At 37.0% G+C, this 19,174-nt stretch overlaps 1 protein-coding gene across 2 annotated transcripts in view; it reads left to right on the top strand.

Annotated features, from left to right (window-relative positions):
- Nucleotides 1-18,698, top strand: part of FRK (fyn-related Src family tyrosine kinase) — a 115,314-nt gene extending 96,616 nt beyond the window's left edge. Inside the window, exons 5-8 of one of the 2 annotated variants that reach the window (XM_011935040.1) lie at nucleotides 5,466-5,624; nucleotides 15,809-15,990; nucleotides 17,033-17,198; nucleotides 17,600-18,698. In XM_011935040.1, coding sequence (XP_011790430.1) covers nucleotides 5,466-5,624; nucleotides 15,809-15,990; nucleotides 17,033-17,198; nucleotides 17,600-17,811 — 719 coding nt within the window. In that variant the 3' untranslated portion in view covers nucleotides 17,812-18,698. The remainder of the gene's footprint in view (nucleotides 1-5,465; nucleotides 5,625-15,808; nucleotides 15,991-17,032; nucleotides 17,199-17,599) is intronic. The other variant, XM_011935041.1, reaches the window with a different exon arrangement.
- Nucleotides 18,699-19,174: the final 476 nt, after the last annotated feature.

Here is a 19,174-nt window from a genome sequence, read left to right as displayed (position 1 = left end):
AAATATCACTGATTGAAGAGTCTGACAATTCATCTCTTCTCTGGAGTTAGAATTCAGTCTTCCAATGTCCTTCTTCCCATGTTGTTCTTAGCCTTAGTTAACAGATACTGACTTAACTGAAAATATTTAAAAAATCAGAAGGAATCTTGATACTATTCAGGAAACAACTATTTCTAAAAGTATTAGTTTTCTATGGTTCAAAGGCAAAATGGTCCATCTAAGGAAACTTGTATTTGAAAATGTAGGAACTTTTTTTTCCCTTCCGTCTTCCTTTTTCCTGTGATGGCAAGTAAAATTATACTGAAATCAGTATTTATTCAGCCAGGCTTTATTCCCTCTATTTAAAAGAGAGACTAAGTAATTTCCCAAATACTTTCTAGTTATGTGATCTTGAGCAAAGTTTTGAACTCTATGCTTCAGTTTTGTCATTTGTAAAACAGAAGTAATAATAAGGCCAGCCAAGAAGATAAATTAGGTCATTAGTGGAAATACTTTGTATAGTACCTGGTTTACAGTAAGTGATGAATATAAACTATTATTATAATAATGAAAAAGTCAGTAAATGGCATAGCTGGGATTTGAACTCACATCTATTACTATTGCATCACACCCCATGGAAGTGACAGTCTATAAAAGTGCAACATTGCTGTAGTAACCTCATATGTACCTTTATAACAGAGGTAAGAATAATCAACATAGGCTAGATTGTAGTTTTCTGGGAGACCTGCATTATTTACCTAGCCCAGAATTCTTAGAGGTTTGGTAATTCTTAGAGGTCTGGTGGCAGAACTTGAGCACTTGGGATTTGATTGCTGGCAGGATAGGGTAACACTCTGGTTCCCAAACTGTGTGCCAAGGCTCTTGAGGGCACCACGGTGAATTCACAGGAGTGCTGTGAAATACTTAAAAGTTTTGAAGTTAACATCCTGAATCTTGTACAAGCTGCTACCTTTAAGTAGTTCATGGTTTCAACTTTAAAACAACATTCGTTTTGTTGACATTGTATCTTTGTAAAGCTGGGTTTTTGATGGTTGCTATGGTCAAATGCAAAATCCACACAAAAATCAATACGGACCAGAAAATGGGGGTAGCAGTGCTCCACCTGATTCTAAGATTGGAGAAGTTGTGCAGTGTCCCAGGAATGCATATATCACTTTAGTAAGCACTTGTAGTTAAGAATTAAATGAAAAATTGTCTTTTCCTTTCAATTTACCTGTGTTACTTTTTCAAATGGCTGTTACATTGTTAGGATAAATACTTCTTAACTTGTTTGGATCTAACCCAGTAATCAAAAGAACTGTTAGTTTTTTGTTTTTTTTTTTTTCACTTAGAGACATCATGAAAAAAGTTATGGAGACACTAAGGGTTCCGTGAACTGAAAATGTTGGGATCCTCTGGTGTAACAAGTTAATAGTGTCAAATTTGACATAACATAAATCTGTGTTTAAACCTGGCCCTGCCCTCTGTGACTCTGGACAATTTTTTAACGTTTTGGAATCTTCTTATCTGGAAGTGGGAAGCATAATAGTTCCCACTTTCTAGGGTTTTATGAGGACAAATGGAGCCAATGTACGTAAAGTATATGCAGCAAGTTCTTAATAAATGTTAGCCTCCGTGGGGCTGCTGACAGATGTGTCCACTGAAGCGCAAATTTACTAGTGCAGGAATTCAGTTTCAGCATTTTCATCTGCCAGATGAAACAAGAGACAGGCACTTTTTTTTTTTTATTATTATACTTTAAGTTCTAGGGTACATGTGCATAACGTGCAGGTTTGTTACATATGTATACTTGTGCCATGTTGGTGTGCTGCACCCATCAACTCGTCAGCACCCATCAATTCGTCATTTATATCAGGTATAACTCCCAATGCAATCCCTCCCCCCTCCCCCCTCCCCATGATAGGCCCCGGTGTGTGATGTTCCCCTTCCCGAGTCCAAGTGATCTCATTGTTCAGTTCCCGCCTGTGAGTGAGAACATGCGGTGTTTGGTTTTCTGTTCTTGTGATAGTTTGCCAAGAATGATGGTTTCCAGCTGCATCTATGTCCCTACAAAGGATGCAAACTCATCCTTTTTTATGGCTGCATAGTATTCCGTGGTGTATATGTGCCACATTTTCTTAATCCAGTCTGTCACAGATGGACATTTGGGTTGATTCCAAGACTTTGCTATTGTGAATAGTGCGGCAATAAACATACGTGTGCATGTGTCTTTATAGCAGCATGGTTTATAATCCTTTGGGTATATACCCAGTAATGGGATGGCTGGGTCATATGGTACATCTAGTTCTAGATCCTTGAGGAATCGCCATACTGTCTTCCATAATGGTGGAACTAGTTTACAATCCCACCAACAGTGTAAAAGTGTTCCTATTTCTTCACATCCTCTCCAGCACCTGTTGTTTCCTGACTTTTTAATGATTGCCATTCTAACTGGTGTGAGATGGTATCTCATTGTGGTTTTGATTTGCATTTCTCTGATGGCGAGTGATGATGAGCATTTTTTCATGTGTCTGTTGGCTGTATGAATGTCTTCTTGTGAGAAATGTCTGTTCATATCCTTTGCCCACTTTTTGATGGGGTTGTTTGTTTTCTTCTTGTAAATTTGTTTGAGTTCTTTGTAGGTTCTGGATATTAGCCCTTTGTCAGATGAGTAGATTGCAAAAATTTTCTCCCATTCTGTAGGTTGCCGAGACAGGCACTTTTAAGTGGCCAGATGCTATATGAGTGCTCCAGGTGAGGACATTCTATTCTAGCACCTGAGATTTTCACAATCACTGTGTGTATATGCTTTTAAACCCTAATCTTGTTAATAAATGCTGGCTAAACTTTATTGTCCAACCTAATAATTCTTTTCTAAGAAGAGACAGCTAGCTAGCCTTCCTAACACTGTTCTCTAAGGAAGCCCTTTGGGAAGTCAAAAGACAACCAAAAAGTCAGATTTCTCATATTTAAAAAAAAAAAAAGATAGCTTTCTCTCCAACAGTAATAATTATTATTGATTTACAGTGTAATAGCCACAAACAGCTTTTGTGATTGGTTAAATGTCCTCACTTCACTGGGGCCATTAATCAATCTTAGCAGCTATTTATTGCTTAGCAGGCTACTACGCAATAAAGATGAGCCTGAAATGAACTCCTACAGTAGCTTTGACAGGAAAAAATTAATATTTAATGTTACATTACTAGCTGAGTTGAGATTGGGCTTCCTTTACTCTGCAGCTGGTGAGCTATAACCAGCATGGCCATGAAGGAGTGCTCTGAAACAGTCTTCACCTGAAGAGGCTTCTGACCTACTGTGATTTCAGTTCTTGTGCATAGTCTGATTTGGGAATGAGTTTGAGTGTCCTACGTTGCTTGAATCTGATGGCCACACAACATAGAAATTTCAGTAACATAAATATATGTTGTATATATAATTTTCTTTTTCTTTTCTTTTTTTTTCTTTTCTTGTCTTTTTTTTTTCCCAGGCTAGAGTGCAATGACATGATCTCAGCTCACTGTAACCTCTACCTCCTGGGTTCAAGTGATTCTCCTGCCTCAGCCTCCCGAGTAACTGGGATTATAGGCACCTGACACTACGTCTGGCTAATTTTTGTATTTTTAGTAGAGATATGGTTTCACCATGTTGGCCAGGCTGGTCTCCTAACTCCTGACCTCAAGTGATCCGCCTGCCTTGGCATCCCAAAGTTCTGGGATCACAGACATGAGCCACCGCGCCCATCTTCATTTTCTGTATGGTGATCATAATTGCTGCTATCACTGGAAGCTTATATTTTTTGGGTGGTAGTGGGGGGAATCCCCACTGTGTTGATATTTGACCATAGGCCAAACTAGTTGTAACAATCAAGAACAAAGTCCTTTATTATGGTTTAGGTGTCTCTTATTCTCGGCTCCATTTTGCGACTATGATTCCAAATTTTAATCCTCTTTGACTGTGTGGAGTAAACCAGTGGTAGAGATGGAATTGATGGAGCTCAGAAACATGTAACGGAAAAGAGAATCGGCCATTTTCTCCTATTCTCTCTCTTTAAGTCCTTGTCCCTTTTCTTCCTTAGCCTGTGAAATATACTTACAGCTGTGATTACAGCTGGTCTGTTTGGTTTTTCCGAGACTATGCATTATCAGTGATAATATAAATAATGGTCAACAGTCACTGAACACATACGTGCAGGCATTGCTATTATCTTGTTAATGATCTTATGATGTCAGTAAAATTATTAGCCATGTTTTACAGATGAAGAAACTGAAGTTTAGAGAGGTTTGATAACTTGCTCAAGATCACACAGAGCTCTAGTGGCGGAGAGCTGAGATTTGTCTAGAATGCAGAGTCTGATCAGTCCAGTTCTGAACTTCTGGGTTCTCAAAGGGGAGACTGCTCAAATGTTTTATGTGAAATGATGTGCAGGTCACATGTAACTAACTCAACTTCACATTAATAAACAAGTCACAGTGTTGTCTTAGAATGTCAAAGCTTATCCATGCCTGGGTTTAAATATCAGTTATAAAGTCTTCAACATCGAGAGGATGATGAATGTAGTAGTCTCTTGGAGCATCAATGGAAACCATATTTGCATTATTCATAGTAAATACTAAGATGTGAAATGACAGTATTCCTTTAATTACAGTAATGCCTCTGAAACATCATATTCTAAAAGAAAATATTTTAAAATTACTGGTGAAATGTAAACTCCAGGTAATCTTCCTCCTCTTAGATTTTATTTGATGGCAACTACTTGACACCTTGCATGGTGAGTCAGAGTGGAGCCATTAAAATATAATTTAATTGCAGACAAGTCTTCTAAATAGGCCTTAATATTGTCTCTCCTCCAATAGCCATGCTATTAAGGCTCTGACTGTGGAAGCAGATAGTACAGGAGAAAATATTAAATATCAGTTTCAAGTTGAACATATAAAACAGGTGAAAAAAACCCCATTAAGTTTTGGGGATGGTCTTGGATGTTTTCCACTTGGCCTACACACTATGTTCCTACAGAATTAAAGATAAAATTACGGCAGAATGTCACTGTTTTAGGTTTTTTCCAGCTGTTCCCACAGTGGGCACCAAGGACAGGGCAGCTATCAGTCTCTGGCTGCAGTAATTAAATATTCAGTGACCTTCAGTGCTCATGTTAATAGAATGTTTTCCTTTTGTGTTAAGATGCCTTGTTTTATCAGTTAGATTATCAATCTCTCCTTTTTCCTTCATTTTTCATGTAGACCTGAATCTACCTCTCTTCACCTACAGGTCATAACATATAAACCGTATACTCCTGATGCACCAACACATCCAGTTATTAGGTTGCTCTGGCTGAACTGATTCTCTTCTTGATAACTCTGAAGATTTGTGACACTGATGCTCTTACTCTACTGAGAAGCAGGACGCAATCTTGATGATTCCCACCAGGCTGCTGTGAGGATAGGAATGCCTCAATAACATAAAGTGATTTCTGCCTCTTCTTGTTTCAGGTTCAATGGATCCACGTGACTTCCTGAGGGAGGCACAGATAATGAAGAACCTAAGACATCCAAAGCTTATCCAGCTTTATGCTGTTTGCACTTTAGAAGATCCAATTTATATTATTACAGAGTTGATGAGACATGGAAGTCTGCAAGAATATCTCCAAAGTAAGCAAAGACTTAATAAAAGAAAAAAAAAAAAAGAGGAATTTAGTTTAGCTAGTCCTATAAATGTCAATTTAGCAAGCCTTCTGTAACCCAAAGGATATTTACTATGTGTATGTCTGTGAGAATGAATGTCTTAACATTGAATGGCTCAGCTACTATTTAATAGGTTGTATACTGTATACTCAAAAGGTGGAAAATACTTATGCAGTGGAAGAGAAAATTTTTCACAACAGATATATAAGAGTAATTAAATGTAACGTGGGAAATTAAAGAATGGATGTTTTGCATGATGCTTTATTTCCTACACTAATTGAACATTATCAGTTATGGACCAGTATTTTCTATGGCACAGAATTCGGGGACATGGAATACATTTGGGGCAAAAGGGAGGGAAGTATCCTATGTTTATTTTCTTTGCCAGTAGTTGACAACATTGTTCTTGTTGCTGTTTAAAATACTTCCACTGCTAGGCAACATAAGAATTGTCAGGCAAAAAGCAGAAATATACTATTGCTTTATTTCTCTATTTGTTTCCTGTAGTCAGAGAAGACTGGAGGGCATTGTGAAATTTTGATGTTTATTACAAATGGATAATTTAGTAAACAACAATACAGTATAATGAACATTAAAATGAGATGTTTAAAGACGGTGAGATCAAGTACTGATGAATAATTCAAGCTTGAAAAGGAGACTTCTATAATTTCTAGAAATGTCAGGGTGGGAATGATAGAATGTATAGAGGTAAAGGGAGATGAGAATGATGAAACAAAGATTTCAGAAACATAAGAATATCCTCTGATTTCAGGATGCCTTGTGAAGCTGGTAACACTAAACTATAAAACAAGATAAGAAGAACAAAGAACATAATAAGGCCTGTTGAATGCCATTAAAAACAGAAATATACTCAGCTTCATTGCAGAAAAATATTGAATTTAACAGCATCAGAATATGTTACCCACCGTAGAAAGATTAAACTCAGCTATTAATAACCCCCTTTGCCTTATTCCCAGGAGGACAAAGTACAAACGTCATCTTGGGTCATATCTAGCAAAAAATGCTTTATAAAGGTCCCTAATAGTATTCACATAATTACACCTAATGGCCTATTCCCCATCCTCAGATCTACCAACAGCATTTAATTCAATAGATGCTTTCTCCTCTTGGAAATATTTCCTTCATTTGGCTTTCAGGACACTTCACTCAATGGCATTTCCTCCTTCCTTTCTTGGTGATTCTTTTCAACCTATGTGATTTCCTTCATTCCCAGACCTCTCAGTATCTTGGAGTTCTCCAAGACTGTTCATAACATCACTAGTTCCCTTATTAATTTCATCTAATCTCATTGTTTAATTTTTTTGTGTCCTGACAGTTCTCCAAATTTTATTCCCCCTTTACTCGAGAGTCATACCCAACTGCCTTCTTAACGTCTCCACTTGAATATTGTATCCGTCTGCATAATGTAAATATGCTGCAATAACTAACAGTCTCCAAATCCCCAAGGGCTTAACACACATGTTTATTTCTTATCCATGCTACATCGCAAAATATATTGGCTGGTGGCTCAGTTCTTTTGATCACCCTGGCAGAGAAAGGGGATGAGACTAATCTCACCCTGATTCTTAAAGCTTCTGACCAGTAGTGACAAAGATAATTCTGTTCCCTTTCCATTTGGACAAATCAAGTCAAAGAGGGTAGGGAAGTACAATTCTGTAAAGTGCTTGAAAGGAGGAAAAAATCATTGTTTGTGAACAGCCCTAATTTCTACTATAGTAGAAATGTCTATTAGACATCTCAAGATGACATGCCCCAAACTGATCTCCCTGTATTCTCCCCAGTAATCTGCTACTCTTGCAGTCTTTCCTTCTTTGACCATATCAACACTCAGGCCTAATACCTTGGTATCGTCTCTACTTTTCATGTTCCATCTCTAACCTTCTAGCAAAATCCCATTGGCTGGCCTTCAAAATATATAGAGGATTTTACCTCTCCTCAATGCTCCTACCCTGATCCAGGCTGCCATTGCCTCTCTCCTGAATTCTGCAGTAGTTCCCGGCTGGTCTTCATCTTCTGGTTCTTGTCGCCTTCAGTTTCTTCTCAACACAACAGCTGGAGAGATACAGTTAAAATGTAAATCAAAGCATGTGTAACTCATGAAGTCCTGCATGGCCTGGCTCTCTGTTCCCTCTCTGATCTCATCTTCTACAACCTTCTTCTCGCTCAGTGTGTGTCAGCCACACTAGCCCTCTTTTCTGTTTTTCCTACCCTCTGAGCATGCTTTTGCCTCACTCGTTATTTCCTCTGCCTGAATTTTTTTGTTGTTTTGACATTTATCCACATGCTCACTTCTAATTTCCTCAAAATCTCTACTTAGATGTTTCCATCTTGGTGAGTGCTTCACTGGTCACCCTCTGAATTTTAAAATTTAATCTCTTTCTACTGACTCTTAAAGTATTCCTTTTCCCTTGTTTTTTATTTTATCTTCTTGGCTGTTAAGCATCTTATACTGTGTATCTTATTTATTTGACTTGTTTTTAGTATCCTCTGAATATAACTCAACACAGGCAGATAGTGTTTTCTTTGTTTCAGAGTTAGAACAGTGTCTGGCACATAAGAAAGTATGTACTAATTAGGTATTGAATAAACAGATTAAGTTGGGACCATCTTGAACCTAACAAGATTGGGACTTGGAGTCAAGCTTGTTTTGAGACTCTTGGTGTCAGCTTGAAAAGTTCCACTTGGTACGTGGCCAACTCCTTTGGCATTGAGGATTTTTGTGGCCTGGTAATGTGGTTTACCCCATTAGGGTCAAGTTTACCAGTGCCTTCATTTGTGAGGATGATGCTTAGCAGCCAGGAGGAGTAATGAACATGTGCTCACTGCAGACAGCTCCTTCCCCAGTCAAGAGGGTTCACATTCAATAAAGTGATCTTAAAAATGGATGTGCCACTCTTAAGCAGCCCATCATAATGAATATTATTAAGCTGAAAGATTCTTGAGTAATGGAATATAGTTGAAAATATTTTCTTGCTGCAAATGTAAATTATCATAGATTTGTGAATTTTTACATCAGTTTTGACCTCTGTTGGTTGTATGAAAAGTACGTGTTGAGGTTTACTTAGGCAGTACTGAGGTTACTGCACCCTTCAAAGTAGGAAATGTGTGTCACTCAATTTCCTCCAGTATTATGCCTATCAGTGCAAACCTTTTTCTATCTACTGTAATAAAATTAGATGTCATATGTGATAGCTGAAATAACATACATATTTTTTCTATATAACCATTTTTGTAGTTTCTAAGCTTGGCTGGATAATTTTTGTAATACATTTCTGCAAAATGAGAGAGATCTGTAAAAAAAACTTTAGTATTGAGGGTAATTAATGACAGATACATCTTATTACAATTTAAAGAGGATAAATAGCTCCATTTTAAAAAAGTTTAGTTTGACTTGTTTTTTCCCCAGTAAATACTTATAGAACATCTATTATATATCAGACAACTTATTACTTATTCCTTTGAGTAATAGGAATCCCTATGAAATGGGCGAGAATAATTGCAATACTTACTTCATATAGTTGTTCAGAGTATTAAATTAGGTGATTGACTGGAAATGAACTATACAAGATAGTGATAGGAGAGGATCATATATATACTTTTTTCTTTATAAACACTGTAGTACTTTGTGACAGTCAGTTTCTAAGTCTTTTATAAATATTAATTCATTTTTCTTTGTTTTCAATTACTTTTATTTTTTAAAATTATACTTAAAATTCTGGGATACATGTGCAGAATGTGCAGGTTTGTTACATAGGTATACATGTGCCATGGTGGTTTGCTGCTCCCATCAACGTGTCATCTGCATTAGGTATTTCTCCTAATGCTATCCCTCCCCTTGCTCACCACCCCCCGACAGGCCCCGGTGTGTGATGTTCCCCTCCCTGTATCCATGTGTTCTTACTCTTCAATTCTCACTTATGAGTGAGAACATGCGGTGTTCGGTTTTCTGTTCTTGTGTTAGTTTGCTGAGAGTGATGGTTTCCAGTTTCATCTGTGTTCCTGCAAAGGACATGAACTCATTCTTTTTTATGGCTGCATAGTATTCCATGTTGTATATGTGCCACATTTTCTTTATCCAGTCTAACATTGATGGGCATTTGGGTTGGTTCCAAGTCTTTGCTATCGTGAATAGTACCGCAATAAGCATGCATGTGCATGCGTCTTTATAGTAGAATGATTTATAATCCTTTGGGTGTATACCCAGCAGTGGGATTGCTGGGTCAAATGGTATTTCTAGTTCTAGATCCTTGAGGAATTGCCACACTGTCCTCCATAATGATTGAACTAGTTTATACCCCCACCAACAATGTAAAAGCATTCCTATTTTTCCATATCCTGTCCAGCATCTGTTGTTTCTGGACTTTTTAATATCCCATTCTAACTGACGTGACATGCTATCTCATTGTGGTTTTGATTTGGATTTCTCTAATGATCAGTGAGGATGAGCTTTTTTTCATATATTTGTTGGCTGCAAAAATGCCTTCTTTTGAAAAGTGTCTGTTCATATCCTTTGCCCACTTTTTGATGAGGTTTTTTTTTTTCTTGTAAATTTGTTTAAGTTCCTTGTAGATTCTTGGTATTAGCCCTTTGTCAGGTGAATAGATTGCAAAAATTTTCTCCCATTCTGTAGGTTCCCTGTTCACTCTGATGATAGTTTCTTTTGCTGTGCAGAAGCTCTTCAGTTTAATTAGATCCCATTTGTCAATTTGGGCTTTTGTTGCCATTGCTTTTGGTGTTTTAGTCATGAAGTCTTTGCCCATGCCTATGTCCTGAATGGTATTGCCTAGGTTTTCTTCAGGGTTTTTATGGCTTTATGTCTTATGTTTAAATCTTTAATCCATCATGAGTTAATTTTTGTGTAAGGTGTAAGGAAGGGGTCCAGTTTCAGTTTTCTGCATATGCTAGCCAGTTTTCCCAACAGCATTTATTAAATGGGGAATCCTTTCCCCATTGATTGTTTTTGTAAGGTTTGTCAAAGATCAGATAGTTGTAGATGTAAGGTGTTATTTCTGAGGCCTCTGTTCTGTTCCATTGGTCTATACATCTGTTTTGGTACCACTACCATGCTGTTTTGGTTACTGTAACCTCATAGTATAGTTTGAAGACAGGTAGCATGATGCCTCCAGCTTTGTTCTTTTTGCTTAGGATTGTCTTGGCTATGTGGGTTCTTTTTTGGTTCCATATGAAATTTAAAGTAGTTTTTTCTAATTCTGTGAAGAAAGTCAATGGTAGCTTGATGGCAATAGCATTGAATCTACAAATTACCTTGGGCAGTATGGCCATTTTCACAATATTGATTCTTTCTATCCATGAGCATGGAATATTTTTCCATTTATCTATGTCCTCTCTTATTTCCTTGAGCAGTGGTTTGTAGTTCTCCTTAAAGAGGTCCTTAACACTCAATAAACTAAGTATTGACAGAACGTATGTCAAAATAATAAGAGTTGTTTATGACAAACCCACAGCCAATATCATACCGAATGGGCAAAAGCTGGAAGCATTACCTTTGAAAACTGGCACAAGACAAGGATGCCCTCTCTCACCACTCCTACTCCACATAGTTCTGGCCAGGACAATCAGGCAAGAGAAAGAAATAAAGGGTATTCAAATAGGAAGAGAGGAAGTCATATTATCTCTGTTTGCAGATGACATGATTGTATATTTAGAAAACCCCATCATCTCATCCCAAAAACTCCTTAAGCTGATAAACAACTTCAGTAAAGTCTCAGGATACAAAATCAATGTGCAAAAATCACAAGCATTCTTATACACCAGTAATAGACAAATAGAGAGCCAAATCATGAGCAAACTCCCATTCACAATTGCTACAAAGGGAATAAACTTACAAGGGAACTTCATTCATTTATCTAACCACCTTATGAGGTAAGTATTAGTAGTCCCACTTCACAGTTGAAGAAACAGGTATGGAGAGATTAGGTAACTCATCCAAGTCGGAAGTTTGGCTTCATAGTTCATGTTTTTAACTATATTCATAGCACTGATGTTATCTTTATAACATCAATCTGTATTAGTTGTCTATTGCTGCACAAAACAGTACCACAAAACTTAGTGGCTTAAAGCAGCAAATGTTTATTATCTCACAGTTTCTGTGGTTAGGAATCTAGGTGTAGCTTAGCTGGGTCTCCTAGTTCAGGGCCTCTTACAAGGCTGCAGTCAGGGTGTTGGCAAGTACCCAGTCATCTGAAGGCTCTGATGGAGGTAAATCCACTTCTAAACTCACTCATTTGACTCTTGGCAGGAGTCATTTCCTCCTGGGCTGTTGGACTGAGGAAATCAATTCCTTTCTGGTTGTTGGCTGCAAGATGCCCTTTGCTCCTTGCTGCAGGGACCTTTCCATTGGGCACCTTGCAACATGGCAGCTTGCTTTATTAGAGTGAGCAAGCGAGAGAACAACAGGGTGGAGATTATCTGTAAGGCAAAGTCACAGCCTCTTCTAATTTAATCTTGGAAGTGATAGCCCACCTACTTCTGCCATATTCTGTTGTTAAACATGAGTCACTAGGTCCAGGCCACAATTAGTAGAAGAGGCTTTCACAAAGGCTTGAATATCAGGAGGTACAGATAACTGGGAGCTATTTTAGAAGACACCACATAACTCACGGTTAGTAACCAGCTTGTCTTAATTTCCATACATTTCTTTTCTTATTGAGTGAATTTGATATCAAAAGGCCTAGCTATTTTGGCTATCATAGCAGCAATGTTTTGCCATTATGCTGCATACTAAGTTATAATTTATTTTCATGCTTATATCTTGTATTAGACTGCATAATGTCATCTGCTATAATGTAGAATTCAAAACTCTCTATGACTTAATACAAAACAATGGGTATTTTTTTTTTTGATATGGGCCAGACTGCTCTGCTAGGTGACTTTCTCTAAAGGATAATACAGGGATTTAGACTCATGTGGCTCTACCATTTTGAAATGCATCCCTCTAGCCATAAAGATGTGGGAGATTTTAACACCCAGGCTTGTAAGTGATGTTCATCATTTCTGCACACATAGCATTGCCCAGAACTAGTGACAGGGCTCAACTTAACTCTAAGGGAAGATGGGAAATGTAATCTTCTGTCTGTGCTCAGGGATAAAAGAAAGGACAAAAGGATTGGTAAGCAGTTAATTTCACCTCACAACTTATTGAGATATGCTACTTGCCTTAAAAAAATAAATATATATGTACACACACACACTGCTTAAGTGTTTCCCTTAAAAATTCTTTTGGCTCTCTTTATTTCATTTTTTATTAAAAATAGCATATATGTAGAAAACACATAATCATACAATATCATTTAACATGTAATTATAAAGCAAACAAATAAGCAACCATTCAGTCACTGCCCACATCAAGCATTAGAATGTGGCCAGCACCCTAGAAACCCCCTGAATACTTTATCAATTACAACCCCTCACTATCCCAAATTTTATGATAATTGCTTTCCCATTACTTTATGTTTACCTCTACCAGAACCTTCTTGTTTTCCTTCTTGATTAGGATTTTGGAATTTGCCACCTCCTTCTTCTGTCTCCATGTCCTCCACTCGTATTTAGCCCTCAAATCCTTATACCCACCTGATCTCCAGTCAAACTGCTCTTCCTATCCCCAAGATCTCCAGGGACTCCCTTATGATATTTAACAAATGTCTTAGTCCTTTTCTTCGTGGACTTATTTGTGGAATTTGACTATCATGGCATTTTCTCTTTCTCAAAACCTTTGACATGTTACAAGTTTCTCTAGTGGTTTTCTTCTCATATTCTTTTGGCTGATTCTTCACAGTTTTCTTGTAGGTTTATCTTCCTCTGCCCACCTTCAATATTGGTGTTTCTCTGTCATTTCCTAGCAATCTCACCCACTTTTACTGTTTTAACTCCCACTTATAACTTATGATTGTTAAATCTATATCTCTTGCTGCATATTCTCCCCTGAGTTCCAGACCCATAGCTTGTCTTCCTTCAGTCATTTCCACATGGGTAATTCATATGTATCTCTAACTTAGCAATTTCTATGTTTTATCTTGATTAGATAGGAGCAATGATAATAACAGATAGGATCTACTGAGTTCTTTCTAGGTGCCAAGCACTGCTTTAAGTGCTTTACATGAATTAATTCATTTTAATTTTCATTTTAACAGGAAATACCATAAAGTAGTTACTATTATCATTGTACAGATGAGGAAACTGATGCATAAGAATGTTAAGCTGCTTGCCCAAGGTCACAGAGAAATATCAGGCATATCCTTGATTGAAAGTCTGGCCCTCTAGCTTCAAACCAGATTTCCTGACCCCTGTAATGCATACAGCTGCCTCTCAAGTCAGGGCTTGTGTCTATGCTTTTGACCATGAGTCTGATGGACTTTGTGTAGTATTCAGCTTATTCAGACAGGGATATATAAGAGGAATATTAGTTTGAGTTGATGTGACATTATTTTAATTCTCCAGACATCTGAAAACATCTGTCAACAGCATGGCAGCTAAATCCTACCCAGGGATGACTCATCCCATTTCAAAGTAGGAGTCAGTATTATTTTGTGTACAAATACAAAATAGGTAAGTCAAATGCAAATACAAAGAGTCAGTCACCACAAAATAATGCTGACCCCCCTCTACTAATAATAATCAAACTGATTGTACTATATAAATTTTTTAATACTTAGTTATAAAGAATTCCCAGTAGGAGAAACTTTGCCTATTGAAGGTATGTCCATGTCTGGAGAGATGAGCAACCTATTCTAAGAATAACAGATTAAGGCAGAGAAAAAAAAAATGTATCAAGCTTGGTGGTACAAATGTAATATACATACTTTATAACTATGGATAGACCTTTCATTTGTATTAGTGAGCTAGTTTTTAAAAACAACATGATGGAAGAATGAGAAATTTTCATTGGCTCAGCCATAGAAGTTAGTATTGTTTTATTGGCTCAATGACTAAAACAAAGTACGCAATGCTTGAAAGAAATTCAGTAGCAGTTAAGTATTAATTTCCATGAAGAAATTAGTCAGTGACATATGGTACTGAAATCATGTGAAAAAAATGCTCAACAGCACTTATCATTAGACAAATGCAAATCAAAACCACAATGAGGTACCATCTCTCACCAGCCAGAATGGCCATTAAAAAGTCAAAAAATAACAGATGCTGGCAAGGTTGTAGAGAGAAAGGAATGCTTGTACACTGTTGGTAGGGGCGTACGTTAGTTCAATCATTGTGGAAGACAGGGCAGCGATTCCTCAAATATCTAAAAACAGACCTACCATTTGACCCAGCAGTCCCATTACTGGATATATACCCAAAGGAATATACATTGTTTTATCATAAAGACACATACACATGTATGTTTCTTGCAGCACCCTTCACAATAGCAAAGACATGGAATTAACCTAAATGCCCATCAGTGGTAGAATGGATAAAGAAAATGTGGTACGTACACACCATGGAATACTATGCAGCCATAACAAAATGAAATCATGTCCTTTGCAGCAACGTGGACGGAGCTGGAGGCCAGTATCCTTAGCAAACTAATGCAGGATCAGAAAGCCAAATACCACATGTTCTCACTTATAAGTGAGAGCTATGTTCGCCCACACAGGGGAACAACACATACTGGGTCCTATGAGAGGGCGAAGGTGGGGAGGAAGGAAAAGATCAGGAAAAATAACTAATGGGTACTAAGCTTAATACCTGGGTGACAAAATAATCTGTGCAATAATCCCCCATGACACAAGTTGACCTATATAACAAACCTGAACATGTACCCCTGAACTTAAAATAAAAGATAAATAAAATTTAAAAAAAGAAAAAAGGCAAAATAGCCACAGTCGCAGATAATTGTAGCCATGTTTGAATCATGTGATGACTTGTTACTTGTAATACTCATTTGAGGAAGAGAGGGCCTTGGAAAATGTTTGGACTCTGAAAAAATTGTTGCCTTATTAACCTTTCACAGCAAACTAAGTTGTGTTAATGATATATATATATATATATATATCTCAACAGATCAGTGTCATTGTACTTAATCTCACTGATAGCTCATTCATTGAAAATTCTCAGAATTCACTTTATAGTTCAAATGTTCTCTAAAGTAACTTTCTTACTTTTCTCTTTTTGCTTAGGTGATGCTGGGTCCAAAATCCATCTGACTCAACAGGTAGACATAGCGGCACAGGTTGCCTCTGGAATGGCCTATCTGGAGTCTCGGAACTACATTCACAGAGATCTGGCTGCCAGAAATGTCCTTGTTGGTGAACATAATATCTACAAAGTAGCAGATTTTGGACTTGCCAGAGTTTTTAAGGTGGATTTGGTTTTGTTTTAATTAGTTTTCGTAATAGGTCAAAAGTCTAACAGTTAGTAAACCAATAGATATACTGTTATTCTTTAAAACAATGTTTCTCCAAGTTCTGTAGTCCATAAACTACTTCAATAGTCCAAAACCTTACAAACTGCCTGCACATTCCTATTTCTTTATCAAGGAGAAACAAAATAGAGAAAACAGTGACCAACCAGATTGGAAAGTATGTACTTAAGTATATAGTTGAATTAATGATCTGTTTTTCAGTTAGTACCAGTCACCTCTGTTCGCCTATATTTCCTTTACAAAAGCTGTACACTTTGCGCAGTGTTAACCTAACCACCATTACTCACTGTATGCCAGACTAATTTGCATGCCACCAGAATTCTTCAGCAATCATTGGCTTTTTGATTTCCCAATTTTTACCTCAGTCTGAAAGATACTCTATAGGAGATATAATATTAGGTGTTTTTCTCTTAAATTAATTTAAAATTTCCATATTGTACCCTAAAAATATGGATACAGGGCATGAAACAACAAATAAATGATTCCCTTTTAATCTTCATGAATTCATCATTTTTTTTCTTTTTATAAATTAATTAGTACCCCAGTGAGTTTATATATTAATTTAAAACACTTAGATCCTACTTTTCATTATTAGCAAGTGATTACATGGTAATTATCAAAGTCAGTGGCTTTTCAGTATCATCAGTAAATCAAACAATAGACTTTGCTTCCTTTTTTTTTCGCTCAGGATCAGATGTGAAGCCTGAATCATGTATTAATTCTCCAAATGTAGTAGAATGTTTCTTTCAGTGCTGTTCTTGGCACATAGTAGGCTCTTAAATAATATTTTATTAATGACTTCCCACATATTTTTCAGTCTTGTATACCAGATTCAGAATTTGCTAATGTAATTGTCAATTGAACTAAGCTCATTTTGAATCTTTTTTCTCTAAATTTTAATCTGAAGCAGATTATAGATGAATGAGGGTAGCAAAAAAAATTGCTTTAACTTGGCCTGGATTCCTTAATGCATTAACAGGTAGATAATGAAGACATCTATGAATCTAAACACGAAAGAAAGCTGCCAGTGAAGTGGACTGCACCCGAAGCCATTCGTACTAATAAATTCAGCATTAAGTCCGATGTGTGGTCATTTGGAATCCTTCTTTATGAAATCATTACTTATGGCAAAATGCCTTACAGTGGTGAGTAATTAATTCTGAAGTGGACCTTTCTGCTGCAGGTCACTTACTTAGGTGTGACTTTAACTGCTTCTCCCAGACTTAGAGGGCAGAGTTATGAGGCTGACCATACCAAGTACCTGCGGGAGCTTGATAGATAAAATTTGATGATGGTAATTTGCATTAATGAGGTGGTTTATTACTTCCCTCTCCTTTGCTAGTGAATTGCAGTCTTATAGACATGACCTGCTGCAGGACTTAGTTTAATCTGTGGAACCTGGGAAGGGAATGGTAGACCTCAAAGCTTTGCCAAGGAAATTGACTTACTTACTAACCTAGAGTATAAATGGCTATAAGTTTAAGACTCTGAGCTTTAACTTGTTTTTTTTTTGTTGTTGTTATTGTTTCTGTTCTGTATTTTCTAGGTATGACAGGTGCCCAGGTAATCCAGATGTTGGCTCAAAACTATAGACTTCCCCAGCCATCCAGTTGTCCACAGCAATTTTACAACATCATGTTGGAGTGCTGGAATGCAGAGCCTAAGGAACGACCTACATTTGAGACACTGCATTGGAAACTTGAGGACTATTTTGAAACAGACTCTTCATATTCAGATGCAAATAACTTCATAAGATGAACACTGGAGAAGAATATCAAATAATAAAGTAGCAAAACAAATTCAAATAGTCAGTTCCAAAGTACAATGTTATCAACCAACTCCACAATCAGTTTATCCTGACGTATTCAAGTGATAGGATAAAGTTGACCATGTATTATAAAAAAGATTATTTGTGCATTTTATTGACTGGGCAACACTGCAAGACAATCAAGGTGATATATAATGTCCTCACTGCCTGGTAAAATTAAGCACACTAAACAAAGTTATTTTTCTTTTTAAGAGATACTTACATTTCAATTTATTGTTTGAAATGCCGATCAAGAGAATCAACAGATGATAGTCAGTTTTTACTCAGTGGCTGTTGTAGCATCTTCCTGTTTACTGATTAGAGTGGTTATTCATTATTCCTCAGATTGCTGAATCCCATCAGGCTGTTATTATAAAGGAATATGATTGCTTTGCTGCACAGCAGGACCTGTGCTTTGAGATTTTTTTTTCTCTTTTAAAATATCCTGTAACTACAATGATGGTAAAGCCACGTTAAATGACTTGATTGTACTTGGAGTAATTGCACATTTTTTTCTATGCATAAAAAATGATGCAGCTGTTGAGAAAACGAATTAAAATCTTTTTCATTTTGCAGAAGGAAATGATGGAATTTTTCTATACTTCAGTATGTGTCAACCGAGAGTCATATACATTCGTTTTAATCTCTTAATATTGAGAATCAGGTTGCAAAGCTAATGAGTTATTATCTATGGAAATGTGAGAAATATCTAATAGCCTGTAAAGTCTGAGAAATAAGTATCAAAATAGTTTAGGAAAATGAGAGGAGAACAGTAGGATTGCTGTGGCCTAGACTTCTGAGTAATTAATAAAGAAAAAGAAATACCCTTTGGCCTACAGATCAGAGTTTTATTTATTTTTATTTTTTACTTTTTATTATAGTTTAAGTTCTGGGGTGCATGTGCAGAAAGTGCAGTTTTGTTACATAGGTATACTCGCGCCATGGTGGTTTGCTGCACCCATCAACCCGTCATCTACATTAGGTATTTCTCCTAGTGCTGTTCCTCCCTTAGCCCTCCATCCCCTGACAGGCCCCAGTGTGTGATGTTCCCCTCCCTGTGTCCATGTGTTCTCATTGTTCAGCTCCCACTTATGAGTGAGAACATGCAGTGTTTGGTTTTCTGTTCTTGTGTTAGTTTGCTGAGAATGATTGTTTCCAGCTTCATCCATGTCCTTGCAAATGACATGAGCTCACCCTTTTTTATGGCTGCATAGTATTGTGTTGTATATATGTGCCACATTTTCTTTATCCAGTCTATCACTGATGGGCGTTTGCGTTGGTTCCAAGTCTTTTCTATTGTGAATAGTGCCGCAG

This window comes from Colobus angolensis, unplaced genomic scaffold, assembly GCF_000951035.1.
Source record: "Colobus angolensis palliatus isolate OR3802 unplaced genomic scaffold, Cang.pa_1.0 Scaffold14, whole genome shotgun sequence".
Taxonomy (NCBI): domain Eukaryota; kingdom Metazoa; phylum Chordata; class Mammalia; order Primates; family Cercopithecidae; genus Colobus; species Colobus angolensis.
This window is presented reverse-complemented; position numbering and strand designations above follow the sequence as displayed.